This window comes from Gadus chalcogrammus, chromosome 19 (genome assembly GCF_026213295.1).
Source record: "Gadus chalcogrammus isolate NIFS_2021 chromosome 19, NIFS_Gcha_1.0, whole genome shotgun sequence".
NCBI classification, from domain to species: domain Eukaryota; kingdom Metazoa; phylum Chordata; class Actinopteri; order Gadiformes; family Gadidae; genus Gadus; species Gadus chalcogrammus.
Window position 1 is genome coordinate 13,919,581 of NC_079430.1, and position 24,564 is coordinate 13,944,144.

Genomic DNA, 24,564 nt, shown 5'->3' on the forward strand with positions numbered 1-24,564 from the left:
AGTAACCCAGTAATCTCTTCTCATGGTCTTCATGTGAAGGATGCTGAAGCGTCTCTGAACATGATGCATTCGTCTCGCTGTGTGCAGCGTGAGATATAGAATAGATACAACAACAGACGGCCTCCACACAGCACTGGTGGCTCCATGCATCTCTACCAGTTATTATGTTGGTGTGTGTGGTGCGCATGTGCGGGTGTATCTGTCTAACAAGTTAAAGTGTGTGTGTGTGTGTGTGTGTGTGTGTGTGTGTGTGTGTCTCAGAGAGACAGTGTGTGTGGGTGTCTGTGTTATTATGTTGGGACATTCAACTGAGCAGTCGTGAAGGCCAAATGCTACAACAAAATGTGCCTACTTTCTAATATTTCTCACATGGAAACCGCGCTATTTAAAGATTTGTCCCATGTTTGTAGAGTCCCGGGTTTGTTCGGACCCGGGTTTGTTCGGACCCGGGTTTGTTCAGACCCGGGTTTGCCGTATCCAGATGTAAACCAGCTGTGATTCCTCCTCACCTAAACTCCTCTCGTGGTTCTGGTGCGTTCCAAACACGGAGGTTGGCGAGTCGTTGACCTGGCAACCGAAGGAACCAGTGGCATATGAGTTGATGACGCACTGTCCTGTGTCAGAAAGCGTGCAGGACTACATGGGCCATCGTGTCATGTTCTCACTGACCTGTCCACACAGGGTACAGCAGAGGATTACTTTACACAGGGCAAAACAAGATCTATAGTTGAGAGAGCTGGACTTGGACTTTGGGATTTTTTTTGCTTGCAAAAAAACGAGAATTCAAATTGAATGGGGCACTTATATGTACATGTAAGATAAAAGAGTAAAAAAACGTTAACTTTTTTATTCCTACCAGATAGATGCCACATAACCTACATGAGAACTAAACTGTGTGTGTGTGTCTGTGTGCATTTGTGTGCGAGTTTTTTGGTGGTGTGTTTTGATACACTTTATTTGGAGGGATCGGGCAGAGTGCCAATGAATGAACTGCAGGGTAAATCGATGAGAAAGAGAAAGAAACACTGCCACCCAGGCAGAGACAGGGAGACAGGGACTTAAAAAGAAAGACTCAACAATTGAGAGACACTCATCATAAAGAGAGACAGTGATAGAGAGAGGAATGCAATGAAAAGGACAATGACTTTATCTCTCCATGTGTGTTTATAGTTGAAAGAGATATAAAGAGAGAGCGCGAATACCTTGATTTGCATTCAGATTAAGGAAGCATTCTACAAATGAATTAATTCAGATGACCTTTAACGTTGGGCTATTTTAGACAATCCAGACTTCAACAAAATCGTTTTATTATATTATTCATATTTATTTTATTTATTGAGTTAAATTAGATCCTGTGACATTATGTAATCATATTCGATTTGATTTGTGATATTACGGTAGGTGACATTTCTACACGTAGTCTGTTACAAAAACACCTGACAGTAAAGTGACTAAAGAAATAGCTAACATCCCCAGTTCATCAGCCATCCTTATTATTAATTTGGTATAACATAACAATATACATATCATACAAAAATAAATCACAGTTCCAGCCATAGATTGTCGGTGTATGCTTAATCATTTAAAATAAATGTATATAATATATATCTAATATAAAATAATTACTATTACTATTCTATACAATATCAATCATTCAGAAAATATAACTTTCAAGACCAGCTTGTCAACCTCATAAAAATAATCAAATTGAAAAATTATGAATATCGGCGAATAAAAACCTAATATCGTATGATATGTCGTAGGCATGATATGTCTCTCTCTCTCTCTCGCTTGTATGAAACATTATGACTCTCTCTCGTATGATATGATACACTAATTAAAACATGCTTATTAATATCATACTCCGTTCCCAGTCTGTTCCGCGAGACGCCTCTTGCTAAACCGTCAACGGCGCTCCTTTTAACCGCTGCGTTCCAGACCGGTTCCAGCCGGCGGCCGGACGGACGGCCACACGCCGGTTGGTCTTAACGGAGCGGAGCCCGGCTCATAGTCACAGGTGCGACGGCGCCGCCGAGTCACTTAGCAACCACTTTGCTCCATTACCCATGAGCCACTGGGGCCCTGTTAGTGCATTATGAAGCCATCACGGCCCGTTATCCCCCGGCTGGGCTGATCTCTCACCTCCATCGCCGCGGAACGGCCGCCGCCTCGCTCTGAGCACGACCATTCCCGTTTAATGCGGGCCCCGCCGTTATCGGAGTCGCTGTCGTCTTCAAATAAATACTTTGACGAATACCTCCTTCTCCCTTCTCCCAAGCTGCGTCATGATTCCGGATTAGACCGGTTCTAAATCGTTCGATTATTTCAAATTAAGCGATGGTTCTAGAATCACAATATCTTAACATAGCCGTATCAACCGTGGTACCTAATGATGGTTAGCGCTTGGCACCTGGTTCTTCTGACAAATCTACTTATTTTAAGTCGCTTTGCTAAATGTCTGCTAAATGCCCTTAATCTAAATGGGCATCAAATTGACCATCACAAACCTGATATATCACAAGGGCATAGTAAAGGGAAATTAAACTAGATTTGACTTTTGAAAACTGGGAAACACAAGAGAAAAAATAACGTGTACAGGGCTGTGTCCATTATCACGTCAAACTACTATTCCCATGGTGCAGTTCACTTCTATCCTAGCATTCAACCCATGATCCATTGAGACAGTCGATGAAGTAGCCAGGGTGCATTTTTTTTTTTAGGGACTGAATCCAAAGCTTATCTGATTGGCTCGGGCCAGTCCCACGGCATTCCATTAAGCTGCTATCGCCACGGTAACGTCTGCTCTTGCAAACGTCGATCGTTGTGCTCTACTGTGACTGGTCGAGAATCAAGGAGGCTCATGGGTAGTAAAGTAGGTATCGGAGAAACAAGCAGGCATGCAAGCAGGCCTAAAGGTTACGATATTAAGAGCATTTTCTCAGCCATTGAGGTCATAGTTCAAATGTAGTGATTGTAACAGTAAAGAATTCAGCCACCTCTTTTCTCATCGATCATTATTACTGATGGAAGGATTTTCCAATAGAGTTGAAATTGGGTGATTCTGTACAGGTCAATAAATCTCCACACCTTAATGCAAATGGAAATGATAACTAACATTATCAATATAAACACATCGAACCTAACCAAAAAGGCAAAGGCAAGGCACAACAAAACGGACCACGTATATTGAACAAAGAAACGTTTTCAGTGTCGGAGGAATTTCCGATACTGGTATCGGTATCGGAACAACTCTAATTGTATGATGTAGATACTAAAGCTCACATTCACGGGCACATTTTAAGAACATAACTCAGCCCAGCTGACGGCAATATTGATTAATTAAACCCAGTTCACAGTTCATCTTCAGGCTCAGTTTGTTTCAGTCTGGACCCCTGGATCAGTCCTGCTGACAGACAGACACAGACAGACACAGACAGACACACACAGACAGACACAGACAGACACAGACAGACAGACAGACAGACAGACAGACAGACAGACAGACAGACAGACAGACAGACAGACAGACACATCTGCTACTGGTGCTCAATTCCTCGGGCAAATAGTCGAATCAACTTGCCCTGGACTCTGTGGAGAAAACAAACACACACATACACACACACAGACACAGACACACACAGACACGTACACACACAGACACCTGCCTCATTAGTAGTGATTAATACACCATTGCGTTAATGACTGTGCTTCACTGTGGCAGACCCACTGTGGTGCGAACACGCGCACACACACAGAAATAAACTGCACACTTTATAGCTTTAGCGGTAAACAGGCTGATAAATAATTATTTTACAGCACTAGTACAGTAAAATACCTCCCTGGCACGTCGCCTTTCCAAGAAATGTTCTCCCCAATCTCAGCTGAAAATAATTTCCAGCCTGGCACATTACTGTTTTATTTCTCCGTAGTCTCATAATTTTTATATTTATTTATTGAGTAGTAAAGAGAGAGCGGAGGAGAGACACATGCTGCTCCCTTCCTCTCTCTCGCCGTCATTCAGAGCCGTTGGGTTTCACACTACTGGGATTGATTGACAGGCAGGCTGGATTCCACCGGACCAATCGGGGAAGAGATCCCCTGATTGGTCAGAAAGGAGACGGGAGAGGTCTTGAATAGAAAAAGACTCCAAAAGGATGGTCTCGTGGTGCATGGCCTTCACACCTCGCTGACGAATGTCTTTGGCATTTCAAACTAATTACCCTCCAAGGACAGCTCTTTGATCTACCCCTTTAAGCCCCTCTAAGACTGACAAGGTCAGGGGTTAGATGATCACGAACCACTGAGGATATACGCAGGTGTACATATATTCTCATTTGTATCGTACGGCGCTTTGGATAAAAGATCCTCAATGGCAATCACGGTGAAGCATTTAGTATTAGAGAGCTATAATGGCTTTGTTTGCTAAAGGATAATTTCATATTCATATGTTGGGATGGTTCATGGGGTTGGAGGCAATGGCAGAGCACCTGCTGAATGATTAAATCCAACTAAAAGGATCAGTTAACGTCAGCAAAGGGTTTTAACTCCATTCTGGACGTTTCTCCCAAACACCATAATTAGCATCTCTCCATACCGCCGATCACCCGTTCATTCCCTACAACTCCCTACTCATCCTCCTCTTCTCCTCCCCTCCTCCTCCCCTCCTCCCCTCCTCCCTGCGACTCTCCTTCCTCCTCTCTTTGTAGAGCGTCTGCTTGGCTGTTCATTAGCGAGCGCGCGGCCGTCCGACGAGTTCCAGAAGCGATTAGCCGAGAGGCCGGCTCGCGGAGGGGCTGGCCTGGTGTTTTAATGCAGGGGGAGTAGCCCTTTAACACAGGGAGCCTATTCAATTAGCAGTGTTACGGCGGCACGGCTCATTGACAAAGTACAATGGGCCGTGTAATAAAGTGTGTGCCCAGCGACGTTTGGAGAGCGACGGCGGACGCCGTGCGTGTGCGTAGCAGAACATACCATAATGGCCCCGGGTTTGTGGATGCTGAACTGCCTCTAATTGGTTGACATGGTTTGATGCTTGATATATAAAGTGTCGGTTTCTGCATTTTACTTAAAGGGATCGAATAGTCGTATAGCGTCGATTTAGGTCTGTTTTCTCATTTGGCAGGAGCTTGTATCCAAATGACTTGGAGGGAATGGGTTTAGGTGTCACTAGTGAGCAGGCTGTGAACGTGGGGGATCGAACCCAGATTCTTTCTGCTGGGTGTCAGATCACCCTTGCCACTGACTCTCTCTGCCCCCCTACAAGGTTTTGATAGAGTTTATATTTCACACTCTAACTCAATATCGAATGCCAATAATGTATTCCACTGTTCGCCCGCATTCAGAGGCCGCACTCGTTTCTGTAATGGATCGCCGTGGCTATAATTGTTTGAATAAATACGAGGGCACGATTGGAATCAAGTCAATTTTTCATCGTAATGCTCTTGGATCGAGCTGAACATAGTTGTTTTTCACTGAATCGTTTTAAAACAATTAAATTGACATTGTGAATGAAAGTTGGCTGTGTTCTCTAGAATTATGTATTCGCTGTGATACGATGCTCGCGTGTGACCTGGCATTTAGGATTTCTGCTTCTCTAATTGATACGTCTGCTTCACAGCTTTGTTTCGCTTCCTTTCTCAAACCGTTTCATGTGCAAAGGGACATTTACAAGAGCATGGTGGGCTACCAAACAACTCGACCAGGAAACCCATATGGTCAACAGCACAGATAGCTTTGTGCTGTTGTGTGTGTGTGTATTTGTTTGTGTGTGTGTAAACAGCCCATAATTGATAGTTGTTCCATCAACACTGAGGTATTGCTGCTCAATTATGGAAAAAAACATAATCACGATTATTTTGGTCAATATTGAATTCACGATTATTCAAATGATTATTTTTTGAGTTTGAAAACATGATGCATTTATTCAGCATGTCTCTCCCAAAGAAGCACTTTGTAACTGAGGACTCGGAAATTTCACCTTAAAAAAATACACAAAATGGTCAAAAGAAAATGTTCCAATCTAAAATAATGTTCAGATATGTATCCAGCTGTTTTGCCCTTCCTATAAAACGTCAAAAATAAATAAATGAAAAACACGATTATATTAGTTTTGTGATCGTTTGACTCTAAAACGAAATCGTGATCAAAAATTCGATGAAATCGCCCAGCCCTATACTGAGGTCCACTGACAGCTTCAACATGGTACCGGCCGTAATGATCTACGTGTCTGTTTGACTTGGTAATGTAGGATGAAATCATTCAATATCTGAAGTACAAAAAAGACAACACCCCTAACAAATCGAATTCATGAATAAAATAAGAACTATATATTTTTATTCATTTTCATATTCAGCATTCAAGCGTTTAGCGCGGCCAAAAATTTCACACATTTCAAAATGTAACATAATCTCGCGACGCTCCAAGCGTGCGTCCGTGAGCAAACCTGACTTCAACCTGACTTCTACCTGACACCTACCAGACTTGGACCTGACTTGGACCTGACTTCTACCTGACTTCTACCTGACACCTACCTGACACCTACCTGACACCTACCTGACACCTACCTGACACCTACCTGACACCTACCTGACTTGGACCTGACTTGGACCTGACTTGGACCTGACTTGGACCTGACTTCTACCTGACACCTGACTTGGACCTGACTTCTACCTGACTTCTACCTGACTTCTACCTGACTTCTACCTGACTTCTACCTGACTCGGACCTGACTCGGACCTGACTCGGACCTGACTCGTACCCGACTCGTACCTGACTTGGATGGCGGCGTGGGGCAGCATCTCGCCGTCACACGTCCAGATGCTCTGGGCCGGGACCTCGTCCCCGGCGCGGCAGATGGGGCTGAAGGTATGGGTCTTCGTCCCCTTCTCCGCGCCACTCGGTTCCTCGGGGGCCACGCAGAGCTGCTGGTTCTTGGGCTGGAAGCGGAACCTCCTGACGCGGTGGACCTCCACGAAGGAGTGGTCGAACTGGGGGGACGGGGACGGAGGAGGGAGGGGAGATGAGACTGTCATCCAACCCCACAGACCCCCTAACCCAACCAGACCCCAAAGACCCCCTAACTCAACCAGTCCCTAACTCCATGGACCACCTAACCCAACCAGACCCCACAGACCAACTAACTCTCCTCTTAACCCACTCCTTAACCCCACAGACCAAACAACTCTAGCCCTAACCCAACCCCTAACCCCAAAGACCACCTAACCCTAACTGGACCCCCTAACTCTCCCCCTAACCCACTCCCTATCCCCACAGACACCTAACCCTAACCCACTCCCTATCCCCACAGACACCTAACCCTAACCCACTCGCTATCCCCACAGACCACCTAACCCTAACCCACTCCCTATCCCCACAGACCACCTAACCCTAACCCACTCCCTATCCCCACAGACCACCTAACCCTAACCAGACCCAACACCTACCGCCTGAAGCCCCACCAGGCCTACGGAGAGAGAGGGGGAGGACCCATTCTTGGCCCGGCTCCAGGGATGGGTTTCACTCTCTCACTCACCATGACCTCATGTTTTGCACTGCACGGATAATCGATATTTCACTTCACTTCTTAACGTTTCTGTGGTACTTTGTTGTTTTTCCCTTTGCTTTAATTTAGAAAAATGCTTTGGCAATGTAAATGTTCATTTTCCATGCCAATAAAGCTATTTTGAAGTATATTGATGAAGAGCAGGGAGGAAGGGAGAGAGGAGGAGAAGGATAGAGAGAGTTTCAGACGGTGCATTAAATGTTCATTATTGCTAACATGGCGTCTCACAGGCTGAAGGTCAGATACACTGACTGCCTCGCATGACCTCTTCCTTGAAAAGGAGGAGAGAGAAGATAGAGAAGAGGTGAAAGGAGAATCAGAGAGAGTGGAGAAAAAGGGAGAAGGTAACGGAGCAAGAACAATTTCCATCAGATTTGTGTGATTAGCTTAAGTTTTTTCACACCACAGTGGCCTCTTCTGTTGTGTTGGCTTGAAGTGAAATCCCTTCTTAATGTTTCTGAAGTCGTATCGCAAGCTCTCTCTCTCTTTCTCTGTCTTACTCCTGCCCTTCCCATCATGCATCCCTCTCCGCACCCTAAGTGCTAAATACTTAAGACTGAGAACTCAATTTCGTATTTCTTTTATTTTTCCATTGAATTTAAATCAGGGTGTTACCTTTTTCTCTACTGAGGCTAGGGAGTTAAGGAGGGAGGGAGGGGGAGAGAGAGAGAGAGAGGGGGGGGGGGGGGGGGACAGTGTCGCAAAGGAGAGAGCAGAGATGCAGGAAGGCATTCACAGCAGAGGTTGATTTCGGGGGAAGAAAAGGGAGAGGAGATGAGAGCAGGGGAGGAGGGGAGGATTAGGGGGTGGGGGGGGGGGGCGATGGAGAGGAGGGGGAGGGGGCTGCCGAGGGGGAGAGGGCGAGAGGAGGGGGATGTGAGAGAGGGAGGACGAGTGGGGAGCATGGAGGAGGACGAGGTGGGGAAGTGAGGAAGAGGAAGGGGGGTAGAGGGAGAGGCGATGAGAGGAGGAGGATGGAGGGGGGGGGGGGGGGTGGGTAGCAGAGAGCCGATGGAGGTTTGAGGAGGAAAAAGGAGAAAAGAGATGATTTTGTCAAAAGCCCCTTTCGTCTCGCTCTCACTGTCACAGAGGCTGCTTTGTTCTAGTCCACCGCCTCGCTCTGTCGTTCGGATTCCCTCTCTCGCTGTCTCTCTTACTCTTACTCCCTCTCTGAGTCCCCACTCTATCGCTCTTTCTTTCTCTCTCCCACCCCACTCTCTCTCTCTCAAGGTCTCTACTTCTCTCTCTCTCTCTCTCTCTCTCTCTCTCTCTCTCTCTCTCTCTCTCTCTCTCTCTCTCTCTCTCTCTCTCTCTCTCTCTCTCTCTCTCTCTCTCTCTCTCTCTCTCTCTCTCTCTCTCTCTCTCTCTCTCTCTCTCTCTCTCTCTCTCGCTCCCTTGCCTCTCTCCATCACTTCTCTCCCCCGGTCCTCTCCTTCCTGTCCTCTCCTACTTGTCTCTCCTCACCCCGGGCCGCCCGTCTCCTGCCTGGCCCAGCAGGCCCCGGGCAGCACTATCAATACGCTCAGCGTCCTTGCACCGTCCGTCTCTCTCTCTCTCTCTCTCTCTCTCTCTCTCTCTCTCTCTCTCTCTCTCTCTCTCTCTCTCTCTCTCTCTCTCTCTCTCTCTCTCTCTCTCTCTCTCTCTCTCTCTCTTCCCCCCCCCATAAAGTCTCCTCATGTGCAACAAACTCCGCTCCACCTTGGCCGACCGCTTCCTCGTGTTGCCGGGTCGTAACCACGGCAGCGCTCACCACCCCATGGTCAGGGGGTGAGCGATTCATTCGCCGTCGCTAATTTACGAACCACTTGTTCATAAAGGTGGCTGAGTCGCGTTAGGATGAGAGTAAATCCAGAACCGTCCCTCTCGCACAACGACGCAGACCGGCTATACATTAAGGTGTGAGGACAGACCGAGGAAGTTAAAGTTAGCGGCCATTAGCTTTATTAAAGCCTCACCTTGACCTATCCATCTGAGCGGGTGGGCTCCCAGAGAGGAGGCGTACATGGGATTTATGACACCTGTGTTGGCGGCTCCCGGGCCAGGACTTTAAATCCGCCGGCAGGACGGTTGAAAGGTCTCAGTCAGCAGTTAGCTGGGTGCCAACGCAGCAGGATTCAGAACGCACTCCGGAGCCATCTCCGCTGTTGGGTTCACACCACGCTCCCATCCCATCTCTGGGGGAACCACTTTGTATTGTTTTATACCCGTGGAGTGATTACCTGTACGGGACATGATCTGATCTGAGTTATGATGGAGGAAGAAGTGAGTTGGATGTGGACTCAATTGAGATGTAAATCCTGGGAGCAGCATTGGGTTTCAGTCAACTTTAATTGGAATTCGGTCACTTTTTGTTTTAGTGTCAAAATCTTCGGTGTTTTGATGGCACAGCAAGCCAGCCAGGAGAGTTGGGTAAGCTCCTAAGCTCCTTGTAGGCTTCCTACCCTCCTTGTAGGGTTCCTACCCTCCTTGTAGGGTCCTACCCTCCTTGTAGGGTTACTATCCTCCTTGTAGTCCCCCTACCCTCCTTGTAGGCTTCCTACCCTCCTTGTAGTCCCCCTACCCTCCTTGTAGGCTTCCTACCCTCCCTGTAGGTATCCTACCCTCCCTCCCTGTGCGTTCTCCTACTCTCCGTGTGGATGCCTCTACCCTCCCTGCCTCTCCCCTCCCTGCCTCTCCCCTCCCTGCCTCTCCCCTCCCTGCCTCTCCCCTACCTGCCTCTCCCCTCCCTGCCTCTACCCTCCCTGCCTCTACCCTCCGTGCACCTTCCCTCCGTGCCTCTACCCTCCGTGCCTCTACCCTCCCTGCCTCTCCCCTCCCTGCCTCTCCCCTCCCTGCCTCTACCCTCCGTGCCTCTCCCCTCCCTGCCTCTCCCCTCCCTGCCTCTCCCCTCCCTGCCTCTGCCCTCCCTGCCTCTGCCCTCCCTGCCTCTTCCCTCGGTGCGTGGCGTCTCCCTACCTGGTCGTCTGCATTGGTGTGGCGGAGGAGGTGGCGGAAGAAGCCGAAGCGCGAGCACCCACGGACCAGGATGAGGTCGGCGGTGCCGTCGGCCAGGTGGGCGGAGGGGGACAGGCCCTGAGGGCTCCTGGGGCAGGCGCAGCTCATGGTGGCCATGTTGATCGCCAGGAACTTCCCCTGCACCACGCGCCACTCACCGCCACTTCCTGTCGGGGGAGGGGCAGACGGACAGACGGTGAGATGTCGGAGTGTTCAGAGGCATTCTACATCCTGTTCCCCACTTGTAAGACGATGGATCCTCAATCTTTTATTCATATTGCGCTTTTGCAGACACTTTTTCGGAAATACACACACACACACACACACACACACACACACACACACACACACACACACACACACACACACACACACACACACACACACACACACACACACACACACACACACACACACACTTGTAACACGATGGATCCTCAATCCTTTATTCATATTGCGCTTTTGCAGACACTTTTTCAGAAATATACACGCTCACATACACACACACACACAAAGACACTTGTGACGCGAAGGATCCTCAATCCTTTATTCATATTGCGCTTTTGTAGACACTTGAAGGCCCTTTTACAAAGCACTCACTACAAGGGTAGAAAACTGACTACCGTCATTAGAAAGTCACGTCAAAATCATTTAAAAAGCAACAAATGAATAAGCCAAAAATATGCCTTTTAAAACAAATTCTCAAAGAAACACTCAACAGTGTTTTACAATGAACCGTGTTTCAGAATAAAAGCGTCCTGAAGTCTGAATCATTTTGAGTGAAAATTATTCAGCAGGTGAAAGGCTTGATTGGCATTCAGACAACCTCGTTACCAAGCGCCACTCTACCACTCTACATCCTGTCACTCCAGTCAACAGATAAACAAAGGAAAAATACAGGGCGTTAACCCATCACACGTCACGTCGGTACCGAGCAGGTAGAGGTGAGAGCATCTCGTCCAAGGAGGCCTACAGGTAGACCGCACACACTGGGGATCGAACCCACAACCTGCGCGTCAGAATGACACCCTCACCAGAAACAAACCGCCGCCGTGCCGACCCCAGGATTAATGTAAACGAAAACCCTTCTGCACACGACGGCATTACCATAAACAGTGCTCCTCTAATGAGGAACATTTGGGATGCGATTCCCGGGCCGAGCGCGGTGGTTTGGAGCGCGACGAGGCCTGACTGTCGCTTTATTTATCCCGCTTTTAATGCCTCTGAATATCCGCTATTTCCGATTCCACGGTCGCGTACCCGCCGCGTGAGACGGTCCCCCGAGCCGACGCTGTTTGTTTTGATTCTCCCCGACTGCCGCGCTTCAAAATGGCAGCTCCTCCTGCGGGGGGGGGGGGGGGGGACGACGACAACGACGACTGGCGGAGCCCGTCGCCACGGCGACACGGGTGACAGCGCCGCCACGACGATGAGCGACGGAACACGACCGCGGAGGTCGGCATTAGCATCTCCGCGTTTCCCGTGAGCACCGCGGTGGGAACATTACGGGATTACGGGGGGGCTTGCGGGAAAAAGGTTCTGGATGCGTTATAATGATCCTGTCTCCCCCCCCCCCCCCCCCCCTCCCCCCAGTCTCCCCCGACCCCGACTCGCTAAACAAACGCAGGGAGGCGGTAAGTGGAGGCGATGATAACGGGCCCACGGAGGCTACTTTAAAACAACAACATGCTAATTGGCGAGCGGCGACCAGCTAGCTGTACATTAGCCACGCGGCGGGGTCGTTAGCGGCGGGAGAGCGTCGCGCCTCGACGGCGTAACGGTTCGTTTGAGGCCAAGACGCACGGTCAGAAGCATCGGCAGACCACAGTCAAACACGCCCGCACACACATACACACACGTCAAACACACACACACACACACACACACACACACACACACACAGACACACAGACACACAGTCACACAGTCACACATACACACACATACACACACATACACACACACGCATAGACGCACATAGAGAGACGTATACACACAAACACTCACACTCACATTCATAGAGACACACAGACAGACACACACACACGAACACACACAAAGATACACGTATACACACAAATAGAGACAAGTATACAAATACACACACTCACACAAACGTACATAAACACACATACAACCGCACAGACAGACACACACACACAAACTCACACTCATAGAGACACACAAACAAAATGAATTGTTCACTCTCTCTGAGGTACTGACAGTGGTCTTTTGATTGATTGTATGCTGTTTACTGTGTGTGTGTGTGTGTGTGTGTGTGTTTGTGTGTGTGTGCATACGTTCTTGTCAGTGGATTCAATATGTTTGTCAGAGTCATGAATCTGTCATTGTCTGATGAACCTGGCAGGTAGACAGCTCGGGAGACGGGTGGACGTGCAGATAGACAGGTGGAAAGACAGGTAGTCATCCCAACTGGGTCAACAGTACCAGCCCGACATATTAAAATGTTAGCTTAACGCTACATTTGAACAAACAACAACATCCAACGAGAACGCTCGTCAGAAAACTAGCGGAGGAAAGAGTGATTCTGCATCTCACTGTAGTGTACGTTAACAACGGGTCAGTCTGAGGAAACAACTAGGTCGTCCACAACCCCGCTTGTAAAACGATGGATCCTCAATACTTTATTCATATTGCGCTTTTGTAGACACTTGAAGGCCCTTTTACAAAGCACTCGGTACAAGGGTCAAAAACGAACTACTGTCACTATAAAGTCACGTTAAATCATTTAAAAAGCAAACAAATTAACAAGCAAAAATATGCCCTTTAAAAACATATTTTCAAAGGAACACTCAACATTGTATTTGCTGAACCGTATTTCAGAATAAAAACTTCCTGGGGTCGGCAGCATTAGTTAGTGAAAATCCTTCAGTAGGTTTATGTTTGAGTGTTAGAGACAACCTTGTATCCCAACAACTTTCTGTCTGCAGAAGTGGAACTACCTCTCCTTAACCCCAAGTTGCTACACGACAGATGACGAAAATAATTGTTATCGGAAGGCTGTCCACTCTCGAACTAAGTCTTGCCATTTCTATCTCTTCTGAATATGTGTGTGCGTGCGTGTGTAAAGGATTCACGACCATGTGTACACGTGTATACACAATCCATGATTCTGAGACTTCTAGTTCACTGAATCCTGCTCATTAGCTGTGACAGAAGCGCTCAGACAAACAGATGGACTGCGAGATAAATACCCAAGGACGGACGCTTTGATGGAGCACAGACAGTCCCGGGTTCACCCCCGCCACCCTGCTGGGAGACGAACCGACACCCAGACGCTGCTAAATGGTTTCTGGTGGCAGATATAATCACCCCCCCCCCCCCCCCCCCCATCCCTGCTGGTTTGGCAGAGGAGGGGGGGTGTTCTCAGCCACTTCAAAACGGGAACTGTGAATTCCTTAGAGACCTATAGGAATCACTTACCAATAACAGAAATGCCGAAAGTATTTTTGGCGATTCGTAATCCACGAATCCAGAATAGTGCGTTTGTTTTTATCTCTGTCTCGGTTGTGCGTTCCACCGCAACACTGCACAACGGGCCGTGATTATATCGTTGTGCTCCACGCCGGCGCGTGCCTCGCGTGCACGGCGCCTATAAAGCGTGACACTTGGGTGCGCACCTCGCTGTCAGTCATTTATATTGGATCAGCGGTTAATGTGTTTGTTGACAGCTCCTGTGCCTGAACCGTTTCTAATAGTTGGTTCCCCCAGTGGGGTTTTAGTACAGTCTGTGAACCTTGCCCCGCACTACGTTATATTAAATCCTCCTCCTCCCTGCTCCTCCCCCCTGCTCCTCCTCCCTGTGCCTCCTCCTCCCTACTCCTCCTCCCTACTCCTCCTCCTCCCTGCTCCTCCCCCCTACTCCTCCTCCTCCCTACTCCTCCTCACTGCAACTCCTCCTCCCTGCTCCTCCTCCCTACTCCTCCTCCCTACTCCTCCTCCCTGCACCTCCTCCTCCCTTCTCCTCCCCCTGCTCCTCCTCCCCCCTGCTCCTCCTCCCTACTCCTCCCCCCTGCTCCTCCTCCCCCTCCTCCTCCCCCCTACTCCTCCTCCCTGCACCTCCTCCTCCCTCCTCCTCCCCCTCCTCCTCCTCCCTCCCCCCTGCTCCTCCTCCCCCCTGCTCCTCCTCCCTACTCCTCCCCCTGCTCCTCCTCCCTACTCCTCCTCCCTACTCCTCCTCCCTACTCCTCCTCCCTGCACCTCCTCCTCCCTTCTCCTCCCCCTGCTCCTCCTCCCTACTCCTCCTCCCTACTCCTCCTCCCTACTCCTCCTCCCTACTCCTCCTCTCAGCTCCTCCTCCTGCAGTGTACCTCTGCACCTCCTCAGGGAGGCCCGCCCCCCACTTCAGGGAACAGTTAAGGGAGTGGGTCTCTGAGATGGTTAAGTTAAGGTCCTGGGTCTGAGATGGTTAAGTTAAGGTCCTGGGTCTGAGATGGTTAAATTAAAGTGTTGGGCCTGAGATTAAGTTAAGGTTTTGGTCTAAAATGGTTAAGTTAAGGTGTTTGGTCTGAGATGGTTAAATTAAGGTGTTGGGTCTGAGATGGTTAAGTTAAGGTGTTGGGCCTGAGATTAAGTTAAGGTTTTGGGTCCTAGATTGCTAGGTTAAGATAATAGGTTAGATATGGTTAGGTTAAGGTATTTGGTCTGAGATGGTTTAAGTTAAGGTGTTGGGGCTGAGATGGTTAAGTTAAGGTCCTGGGTCTGAGATGGTTAAGGAGTTGGTTCTGAGATGGTTAAGGAGTTGGTTCTGAGATGGTTAAGGTGTTGGTTCTGAGATGGTTAAGGTGTTGTTTCTGAGATGGTTAAGGTGTTGGGTCTGAGATGGTTAAGGTGTTGGGTCTGAGACGGTTAAGTTAAGGTGTTTGGGCTGAGATGGTTAAGGTGTTGGGGCTGAGACTGTTAACTTAAGGTGTTGGGTCTGAGATGGTTAAGTTAAGGTGTTGGGGCTGAGATTAAGTAAAGGTGTTGGGTCTTAGATTGTTAAATTAAGGTATTAGGGTAGATATGGTTAAGTTAAGGTATTGTTGGAGAGATTCGTTAGGATTGGGTGATTGTGGTCGGGTCAAAGATCTGGGCGGCAATACTGGAGGAATTGCTTGGCCCGTTCCGCCACTGTTGCTTCAAAATTGTATTTTCAATGTAATTTTCACGTATGACTGCGACTGCGACCCAGAGTAAATGAGTTGGCCATAGGTGAGGCATCCCCAGTCCACAGCCACTCTCTCGCTTTTCCAACAATGATTTTTGCGCCTTTTTTTTAACTTGCACATAAAAAAACGTGTAGGAGGTAGAAACTCAATCTACGGGAAAAAGTATCTGTACCAAGCGGTTGATTTCAGGCCGAGAGATGTAACGTAGAGCTCACCTTTGATAAACTTGTCCTCATCGTCTGATAAATGTTTTAGTTCCATCTTCTCTGAGCAGGACCCCTGCTGGCACACGTGACACCTGTAAGATCAGCAAAAGCACCTTGGTGTTAATAAGTGCATCAACACAGACTTCATATCTTATATCTACCTATGTTACGTTTAGGGAATTTAGCAGACACTTTCAACCGAAGCGATTTACAAGAAGTGCACTTGTTAGGTTCCCTGTATGCAACAAAGATAGCTAGGATAAGATGCTACACAATGTTAAGTACTGTTTCTTTCAGTGCCAGGACGAACAACGAAACGATAAGGGCGTAAGAGGGGTGGCTTTAGGAAGGTAAGGGAGGAGAGGGGTCGATGTGGGGGAAGGGAGTGAGGCTACGCAGAGTCCAGGTGAACTCTGAGCAGGTACGTCTTGAGTCTCGGGTAACTGGTGAGCGACTCAGAGTTGTGAGTTGTGACTTTGTTGTTCAACTTTTGGTCGCTCTTAGTGATGGTGGTCCATACATTCAGGGGAAGCCAAGGTCGGGAATCACTGCTGTATCGGCCCATCAGAGCCCCAGGTGTGAATCCTGTTCCACGTGATCCATGTATTGAGTGTGTATTTACCGAGCCACGCATTGCTCCCGCACCCCGGGCAGTCGCTGTGTCTCTGGGGCCGGAACAAACCAGACGCTTCCCTCATAGTATTGATGGCTCAGGAAGGTTCTCACCCCTGGAAGAAGAACACACCTGCCTGTGTTAATTCGCCCGTGGGCCCGACGGTCGTACCAGATCGTACCAGGCGGCTTTGGAGCTCTGCGGGCAGAGAGGGTTCACGGGAAGGGCTTATAGCGCCTCCAGAAAAACGTTTCCTTCCGTCTCTAGCGATGCGCTGACCCTTTGAGCTTTGACCCCGGTGGTGAACTACAGGTCAGGGCCGCTCGATGAAACGGCAGCGGAAAACAAACCCTAAAACCGAAGCTCACCTGCCAGGTCGTATCTCAGCGGGCCCATCCATCGGTTCCTCTCGCTGTTGGCCAGCACGTCGCCATAGAAACCGTAGCCGAGCAGGGAGACGGAGTATCTCGGGAAGGCGGCGTCGCTGTGGACGGAGCACACGTCCATGGGCTGGGAGTCTCCTGTGGGGCGCCGTCAGAGCGACCAATCAGACACCGGATGGCAGTCTCAACACTGTCAGAGCGACCAATCAGACACCGGATGGCATTCTCAACACTGTCAGAGCGACCAATCAGACACTGGATGGCAGTCTCAACACTGTCAGAGCGACCAATCAGACACTGGAGTCTCAACACTGTCAGAGCGACCAATCAGACACTGGATGGCAGTCTCAACACACTACCCGGTGGGGTGGGATACGGCTTAGGAGAGCACAGGCGACAGGTTGTGTGTGTGTGTGTGTGTGTGTGTGTGTGTGTGTGTGTGTGTGTGTGTGTGTGTGTGTGTGTGTGTGTGTGTGTGTGTGTGTGTGTGTGTGTGTGTGTGTGTGTGTGTGTGTGTGTGTGTAATGTCTTTGTGTGTTAAGTGTCTGTGTGTGTATGTTTATTTGTGTGTGTGTTTGTGCGCGCCAGACCCTTTGGATGACAATATGAGGTCCACTTCATCACCGAAAACTAGAAGATAGTTCCTGTGAACTAACGCAGTAGTTTGTTAAACTACTTGGTAATTTAGCTGAGGCTTGAATCCAAAGCGATTCCCAGAGAGTACATGTCATTAAGGCACAGATAGGGGGGACGACGATCCTGTTGGAGGATGCGTACATCGGGGATCGAACGCAGAACCTTTAGGCTGGGAGTCGAGCATCCTCACAACCAGAGTGCTCTGTGACTGAGTGGAGACGCTCACCCAGGATGATGTGCAGGGCGGAGGTCACGGGGTCGTTGGTGCCCGTGGTGCTGTAGCAGACGCAGTCGGTGGAGCCTACAACAAAACAACGTTTTAAAAGGGTTAGGGTTAGAAGAAGACCTTAAAAGACCCTTTGAAGACATCTCATCTCTTATTAATTCAATTCAAAGTAAAACAACCGGCTGGGGTTTTCTTTGACCGGGTCAAACATGTGCTTTAGAGTCTGAAGGCTGGATGCTCCTGCGATTTGTTTCGGGACGATTTTTTTTACGGCCACAGCCACCGAGGATGGATGAGGGCTGGAAAACAAATGTTTTTGTTCTGAGAGTTTTCCATTTGTTCTTTTGACGTCTTCCCCGGGGTTTGGTGACCGCCTTCCATCCAGACTAAATCGTTTGAAGCGTGTCGTTTCCTCAGAGCCCTTGAGCTGGGGGCTCAGTGAGGCGTGGAACCCGTAACCATCACACATCATTTCTTTGAATAAATAAAAGTTCAGCCGAAGCGATGCTGGCGGAATCAGATCCTTCCATTGAGGAGTCTATTTAAAAACCTGTGTTTCGTGTTGAGTAAAACACTGTTTTACTGTGGACTGGGCTGAGAGACGTTATCCCAGACTACCACAATGTCCTTTCCATTCTCTTACTTCCTATGAGCTGTGGACCTCAATTAACGGAACGTGACAGGAAGAACAACAACAACGAAGACAAAGTTAAGTAGCAGTTGAGTTATTTACCAATCATTACCCAAATAAATATCCTTGTAATGGAAACAGATATTCCACTAGCAGAAGTCCCGCCATCTCTCTCACCTCTAAACCCATGTCATTTATAGTCCTGCCCTCCCTCACCTCTAACCCATGTAACTTAAAGTCCTGCCCACTCCCCTATAAACCCATGTAACTCACAGTTACATAGGTCTCTAGTCAATAGCGTCCTGTAGCGAATCCCGCTTAAAACTTTCAGTCGTGAAGAAATCCCCTTGGAACGAATCGGTGTGGACAGAAGGCCAAAACAGAGAGAAAAAAGGTACAATTGTCCCAACTTCTCCGTTGGAGCGGTTCTGTCCGTGGGTCCCTGAGACAGCCTCTATTATCTCCGTCCTCCCCCTGGTGTACGGCGAATGCACGACAGCGGGCGGCTGGGGGAGTGGATTCGCCAGGACCCCTCAGGCGGGGTGAGAGTGTGTGAGTGATCTCGCTGAGCGGTCTGAGAGCCGTGTCTCTCAGAATGCACATCTCTGCTCCTCACAACATCCATTCAAGTGTGACGGCTCCGCGGTGAATGGAGCTGGACGCTTTCTGAAAGTCAGAACTGAATGGGGAAGGAGATATTATGTGTTTTTTCTTTTGTGGTTTCTTTTGGTGTTGCATCTCCTAAAAGGACGAAGACAAATCTCCTGGGTATGTCCGGTGTTGCAACAAAAAGCTGAGGTAGATATTAATCCATCTGTCCATCCAAGGATCTCCCTCAGCCTCTCCTTCTCTCTCTCTCTCTCTCTCTCTCTCTCTCTGTCTCTGTCTCTGTCTCTCTCTCTCTCTCTCTCTCTCTCTCTCTCTCTCTCTCTCTCTCTCTCTCTCTCTCTCTCTCTCTCTCTCAGCCTCTCAGCCTCTCAAGCTCTCTTTTCTCTCTCTCAGCCTCTCAGCCTCTCAAGCTCTCTTTTCTCTCTCTCTCTCCCAGCCTCTCTAGCTCTCTTTTCTCTCTCTCTCTCTCTCTCTCAGCCTCTCTAGCTCTCTTTTCTCTCTCTCTCTCCTCAGCCTCCCTCTCTCCTCAGCCTCTCTCGCTCTCTCTCTCTCCTCAGCCTCCCTCTCTCCTCAGCCTCTCTCGCTCTCTCTCTCGCTCTCTCTCTCTCCTCAGCCTCTCTCGCTCTCTTTATCTCCTCAGCCTCTATCACGCTCATCCAGAGGGGGAAGGCAAGAGATTGACCGATAAACAGAAAGGAAAGAGAGACATGGAGAGACAGATGTGCAAACAGAGATGGAGAGAAATAGGGAGGGTCTATGGGGAGAGATTAGTCTGGCTATTGTCAGACCAAGCTCAATCGTAGATCGCACGTTGGTCTGGGGAAGATGCCATCATTTTCTTCAGCACAAGAGGCGTGATCAACGGGCCTAGTTCAACTGACCCTGTACGCGATTGGCTGTATGCCGTCGCTTCCCTGTCGTCATTGTGTTTAACCAGCCAATAGGGTGCCAAGGGGAAAAGCCAGCTTGGTGATTGGCTCCCGCAAAAACGTATCGGAAGCAGAAAGGAAAGCATTGCTCTTCGCTAGACCCTTGTGCAGGTCAAACTCAAATCGCCGGAAGAATGGGCGCGGCTACTCACTGTAGGGAGAGATGAAGTGGGTGATGGAGAGAGAGAGAGAGAGATGGAGAGGGGGATGGAGAGAGAGAGAGAGAGAGAGATGGAGAGAGAGATGAGAGGGGGATGGAGAGAGAGAGAGATGGAGAGAGAGATGAGAGGGGGATGGAGAGAGAGAGAGAGAGATGGAGAGAGAGATGAGAGGGGGATGGAGAGAGAGAGAGAGAGATGGAGAGAGAGATGAGAGGGGGATGGAGAGAGATGGAGAGATGGAGAGAGAGATGAGAGGGGGATGGAGAGAGAGAGAGAGATGGAGAGAGAGATGAGAGGGGGATGGAGAGAGAGAGAGAGATGGAGAGAGAGAGATGAGGGGGATGGAGAGAGATGGAGAGAGAGCTGAGAGGGGGATGGAGAGAGATGGAGAGAGAGATGAGAGGGGGATGGAGAGAGAGAGAGAGATGGAGAGAGAGATGAGAGGGGGATGGAGAGAGAGAGAGAGAGAGATGGAGAGAGAGATGAGAGGGGGATGGAGATAGAGGTAAATAGATAAAAGAGATGAGAGAGGGGTCAGGTGAGCAAATCATTCAACTAAACTCGCTCTCTTATCACCTCCTTGTGTTTCTATACCAGTGAGAAGTGTTGCATTCACACACCTGTCGACCAATCCTGAACCACTCACGGGGAAAGCTCCCCTCATTTATCCGAAATGAGAGGGAGCGGTGTCTATTCTAAATTGCCTCAAACAGAGGCAGGTCACGGACGGATGGCTTTGGCATTTCAAACAAATTACACTTCCATTAAAGCTCTTAAATGAGTTGTTTGAACCAGATGTAGCCAACTGCTTTGTAGAACGTGTTGTTATGGTTGTTTCTGTGAGGAATGGAGGCGCGATTGTTCGTGTGTACCAGGATGGACGTGAGTGTTTGTATTCTTGGTACGCAGGCAGGCGGTATGAGTGTAGCCAGGCGCTGTTGTTTACTTTCCTGCGCGGTCTAGTAACTGTTAAACTACAGGGTTCAGGGATTAGCGTCTCGGAGGACAAACCAAACACTTAAGCTCTCGGGAGATAAAACGCTGTTGTGTACGGAATCTGATATTTCAGATTCAGAGGGCAGCTGTAGCTTACATTACAATATAAAGTTATACAATGAGCAGGTCAATAACTGTCAGTCAAGCTTTATTGCCTTAGGAGCACCGTTGCACCATTTCTGTTGACGCCCTGGGAAGACTTAAACTGAAAGAGAATACTGCTGCTACTACTACTACAACTACTACTGCGACTACTATGTCGATACTATTGCTACTGGTGCTACTATGTCTTCTTCTGCTACTACTGCTTCTTCTACTACTGCTATGAAGTATAAATCAAACGTATTATTATCGTTATAATTTCGGCCAACCGTGTTACCCGCTTCCCCCGTTGCCACGGCGACCCCTACCTGCGGGGATGATGCCGATTCGCAGAGAGCACGGCACCAGGCGGGCGTCGGGGAGGTCCTGGTCCACGCCGTGGTTCGCCTGGGTCCCGGAGACCAGGCCGTGAAGGACCTCACTGAACATCCCGTCTCCCCCCACGCACACCACCCTGAGGGCCGGAGAGAGGACCACCTCAACACACACAAACCCACACACCGCCTCAACACACACACACACACACACCACCTCAACACACACAAACACACACCGCCTCAACACATACAAACACACACCGCCTCAACACACACAAACACACACCGCCTCAACACACACAAACACACACCGCCTCAACACACACAAACACACACCGCCTCAACACACACAAACACACACCACCTCATCACACACACACACACACATCGCCTCAACACACACAAACACACACCACCTCAACACACACACACACACACACACACACACAGGAGAAAGATGACTCACCCGTCGTACTTGTCCAGATTGCCGCGCTGCTCTCTCAAGTGGTCGCGGGCGTGATTGGCGCGCTCCGTAACTACGGACACAGATTGGATGTCAAGGACGGGGCGTGGGGCTGGAGGCGAGCGGCGCTCAGAGGGAACGGCCGGACTCCGGGCCGCACGCCGTGATTGGGATTGGAGGCGCTTGACCGGGAGGACAGACCGGCGCTCCTGAGAGACAGAAATGAAAGATAGCTCTGTGGCGGGGGCCTGGTCAGAGAGAGCAGCAGAGCTGAGACGGGATGGTTTAAGGCCATTACCAAGCAGTCTGTACACCAGCTACTGGTCCACCAGGTACTGGTCCATCAGCTACTGGTCCACCAGCTACTAAACCAGTTACTGGTCTATATGGACACCAGTTACTGGTCTATATGGACACCAGTTACTGGTCTATATGGTCACCAGTTACTGGTCTATATGGACACCTGTAACTGGTTTATATGGACCACCAGGCTCAAAAGGCAGTCCACTAAGTTCCAAGTACAACTACAGCCCAACCTCTCCGTGTTTCTAAAAGGCACCTTATTACAGACCTGATTAGTTTCTCTTCTTCCTAATGCCTCCTCCATGTGTCATCTTCCCCGTTGGATCCCCCTCTCAGAAGCACCTCTGTGACTCTGATTCCTGCTGTTTTCCTAAACTCATTTGCTCGCCCTGTTCCCAGTGCCTCATTGTGGTTCGCTCAAATGTAGCTCCGCTTACATTTGATCGGGAACGCGTTTCTTGTTCTGGTTGTGTAGCGCATGGTGACGCACTTTGTATCGCCCTTCTGGCCGGGCTTGGCTCAGGAGGTAGATTGGGTCGACTTGTAGTGTCGAGGTGTCCCAGAGCAAGACTCCTCCCCCTGACTCGTCCTGACGAGCTGGCTGTCGACCCTGCGTGGTTGACTCCGCCGTCGGTGTCCGACTGCATGTGTACGGACCTTTTGTGAGTCGCTTTGGATAAAAGGCGTCCGCTAAACGCCCTGAAGGTACACAGTATGTTAATGTTCTGCTCGCCAGGCAGCACCAGTGGAGCTGGGTTTTATTGGAGCACCAGCAGCACACCGTGGCAGTGGGAGCCGGCCGCGGCTCCACACCGCACCCACCACCGCGCCACGGCGGCCCCTGAATAATAGATGGTGTTTGGATTCCCCCGCTGAGTCCCACAAAACCAGCGCCCCCATCGTCGCGGCGACGTCGTGACAGATGGCGGTCATTTTGCACGCCGAGCCTCCACAGGAGGGGGGACGGGGTCGGGGTTGTGTTTTGCAAGAATGGAGGGGGGGGTGGTCGGACGTGGTTCGCCATGGAGATCCATCTCGCCGCCCGCGGCCTGTCATTAGTTGTCCCCGTGTTAATGTGTAAAGCGCTAACGGGCTGTGAGGGGGGAGGGAGGGAGGGAGGGAGGGAGGGTGAGAGAGAGGGAGGGGGGAGACTCACTGATGACATCGGCGGAGACGCCGGCGCGGGCTAACAGCGGCGCCACTTTGCGGTCGTAAATCCACACGGCGAGCTGCCGGCCCCCGTGGGGGTTGATGAACACCAACAGGCTGCGTGGTCGATTGCCTGGGGAGAGCGGGAGAGAGAAGCGAGAGAGCGCGCGAGAGAGAGAGAGAGAGAGAGAGAGAGAGAGAGAGAGAGAGAGAGAGAGAGGCTTTAAGGAGCTTTGTGTAACAGAATGTACAAAGAATACCCTTGATTTGTCATCTGAGATTAAGGATACATGCTACAAATGCAATAATTAAGATTACCTTTAACCTTGAGCTATTTGAGACGACAATTGGAAAGACGTCAACAAACTACGACAATATAAAGTCGCAAACGTTATATATAATAAATTATTCATAGAGAGAAAGGGAGAGAGATACTCTCTGCTCATCTATCGCTGAATGTTCTGATGGTGATTACCCCTATATTCATTCATTTAGCAGGCATGATTCCAAAGCGATGTACAGTGAAAAACATGCATTAAGGAGCAGCTGAGGTGAGTCTGCGGACGTTGGGGAAATCGGAGCCAAACACCCCAACCACAAGAAGATCCTGGATGAAAGGGCCCTTACAAGCTCGGGCCCTTCTAGTCTTCACCATCAAACTGCAGCATTACTGTGTAATGTCTCTGTACTGTAGATTGAAGATTCACATCAAAGCAGCCACTTCTTACAAACTGTACAGCTAGATAATTCCAGTTTGCTCTGGCGGGGGGACGCTTGTCTGCACTCTGTCTCCCTGCATCCGCACATTTTCATCTCCCACACAACAACACTTCTCATCTTTTATTCATTCCCTGGCCTTGGTACATCCGAGGCATACGGCGAAATATTTACCACATTTGGAAGCATAACACAGGATAAAGGGTTTATTAATGAGTATTAATGACAAGGTGGGTAAGCCCAGTCTCTCGCGTCTTATCTTCCTGTGTGTTCCTTGGTAGTTGTTCAGATTCCGATAACAGTATTGTAAAGTCCTAAAGTCTAAGCGCCGATCCGACAGCATCACGTGACTATCAGCTAATTTATTTACACCGGCAGAGAACATCACAAACACGCG

The 24,564-nt window shown here is 49.4% G+C and overlaps 1 protein-coding gene across 1 annotated transcript in view; it reads right to left on the minus strand.

Annotated features, from left to right (window-relative positions):
* Nucleotides 1-1,154: 1,154 nt before the first annotated feature.
* cerk (ceramide kinase) overlaps nt 1,155-24,564 on the minus strand; it is a 36,390-nt gene continuing 12,980 nt past the window's right edge. The window contains exons 4-13 of the mRNA XM_056578883.1: nt 23,458-23,583; nt 22,002-22,071; nt 21,527-21,672; nt 17,791-17,865; nt 16,914-17,066; nt 16,555-16,660; nt 15,942-16,024; nt 10,517-10,722; nt 6,769-6,986; nt 1,155-3,588 (exon numbers count right to left, since the gene is read on the minus strand). Of these exons, the coding sequence (XP_056434858.1) occupies nt 3,537-3,588; nt 6,769-6,986; nt 10,517-10,722; nt 15,942-16,024; nt 16,555-16,660; nt 16,914-17,066; nt 17,791-17,865; nt 21,527-21,672; nt 22,002-22,071; nt 23,458-23,583 (1,235 nt within the window). The 3' untranslated portion in view covers nt 1,155-3,536. The remainder of the gene's footprint in view (nt 3,589-6,768; nt 6,987-10,516; nt 10,723-15,941; nt 16,025-16,554; nt 16,661-16,913; nt 17,067-17,790; nt 17,866-21,526; nt 21,673-22,001; nt 22,072-23,457; nt 23,584-24,564) is intronic.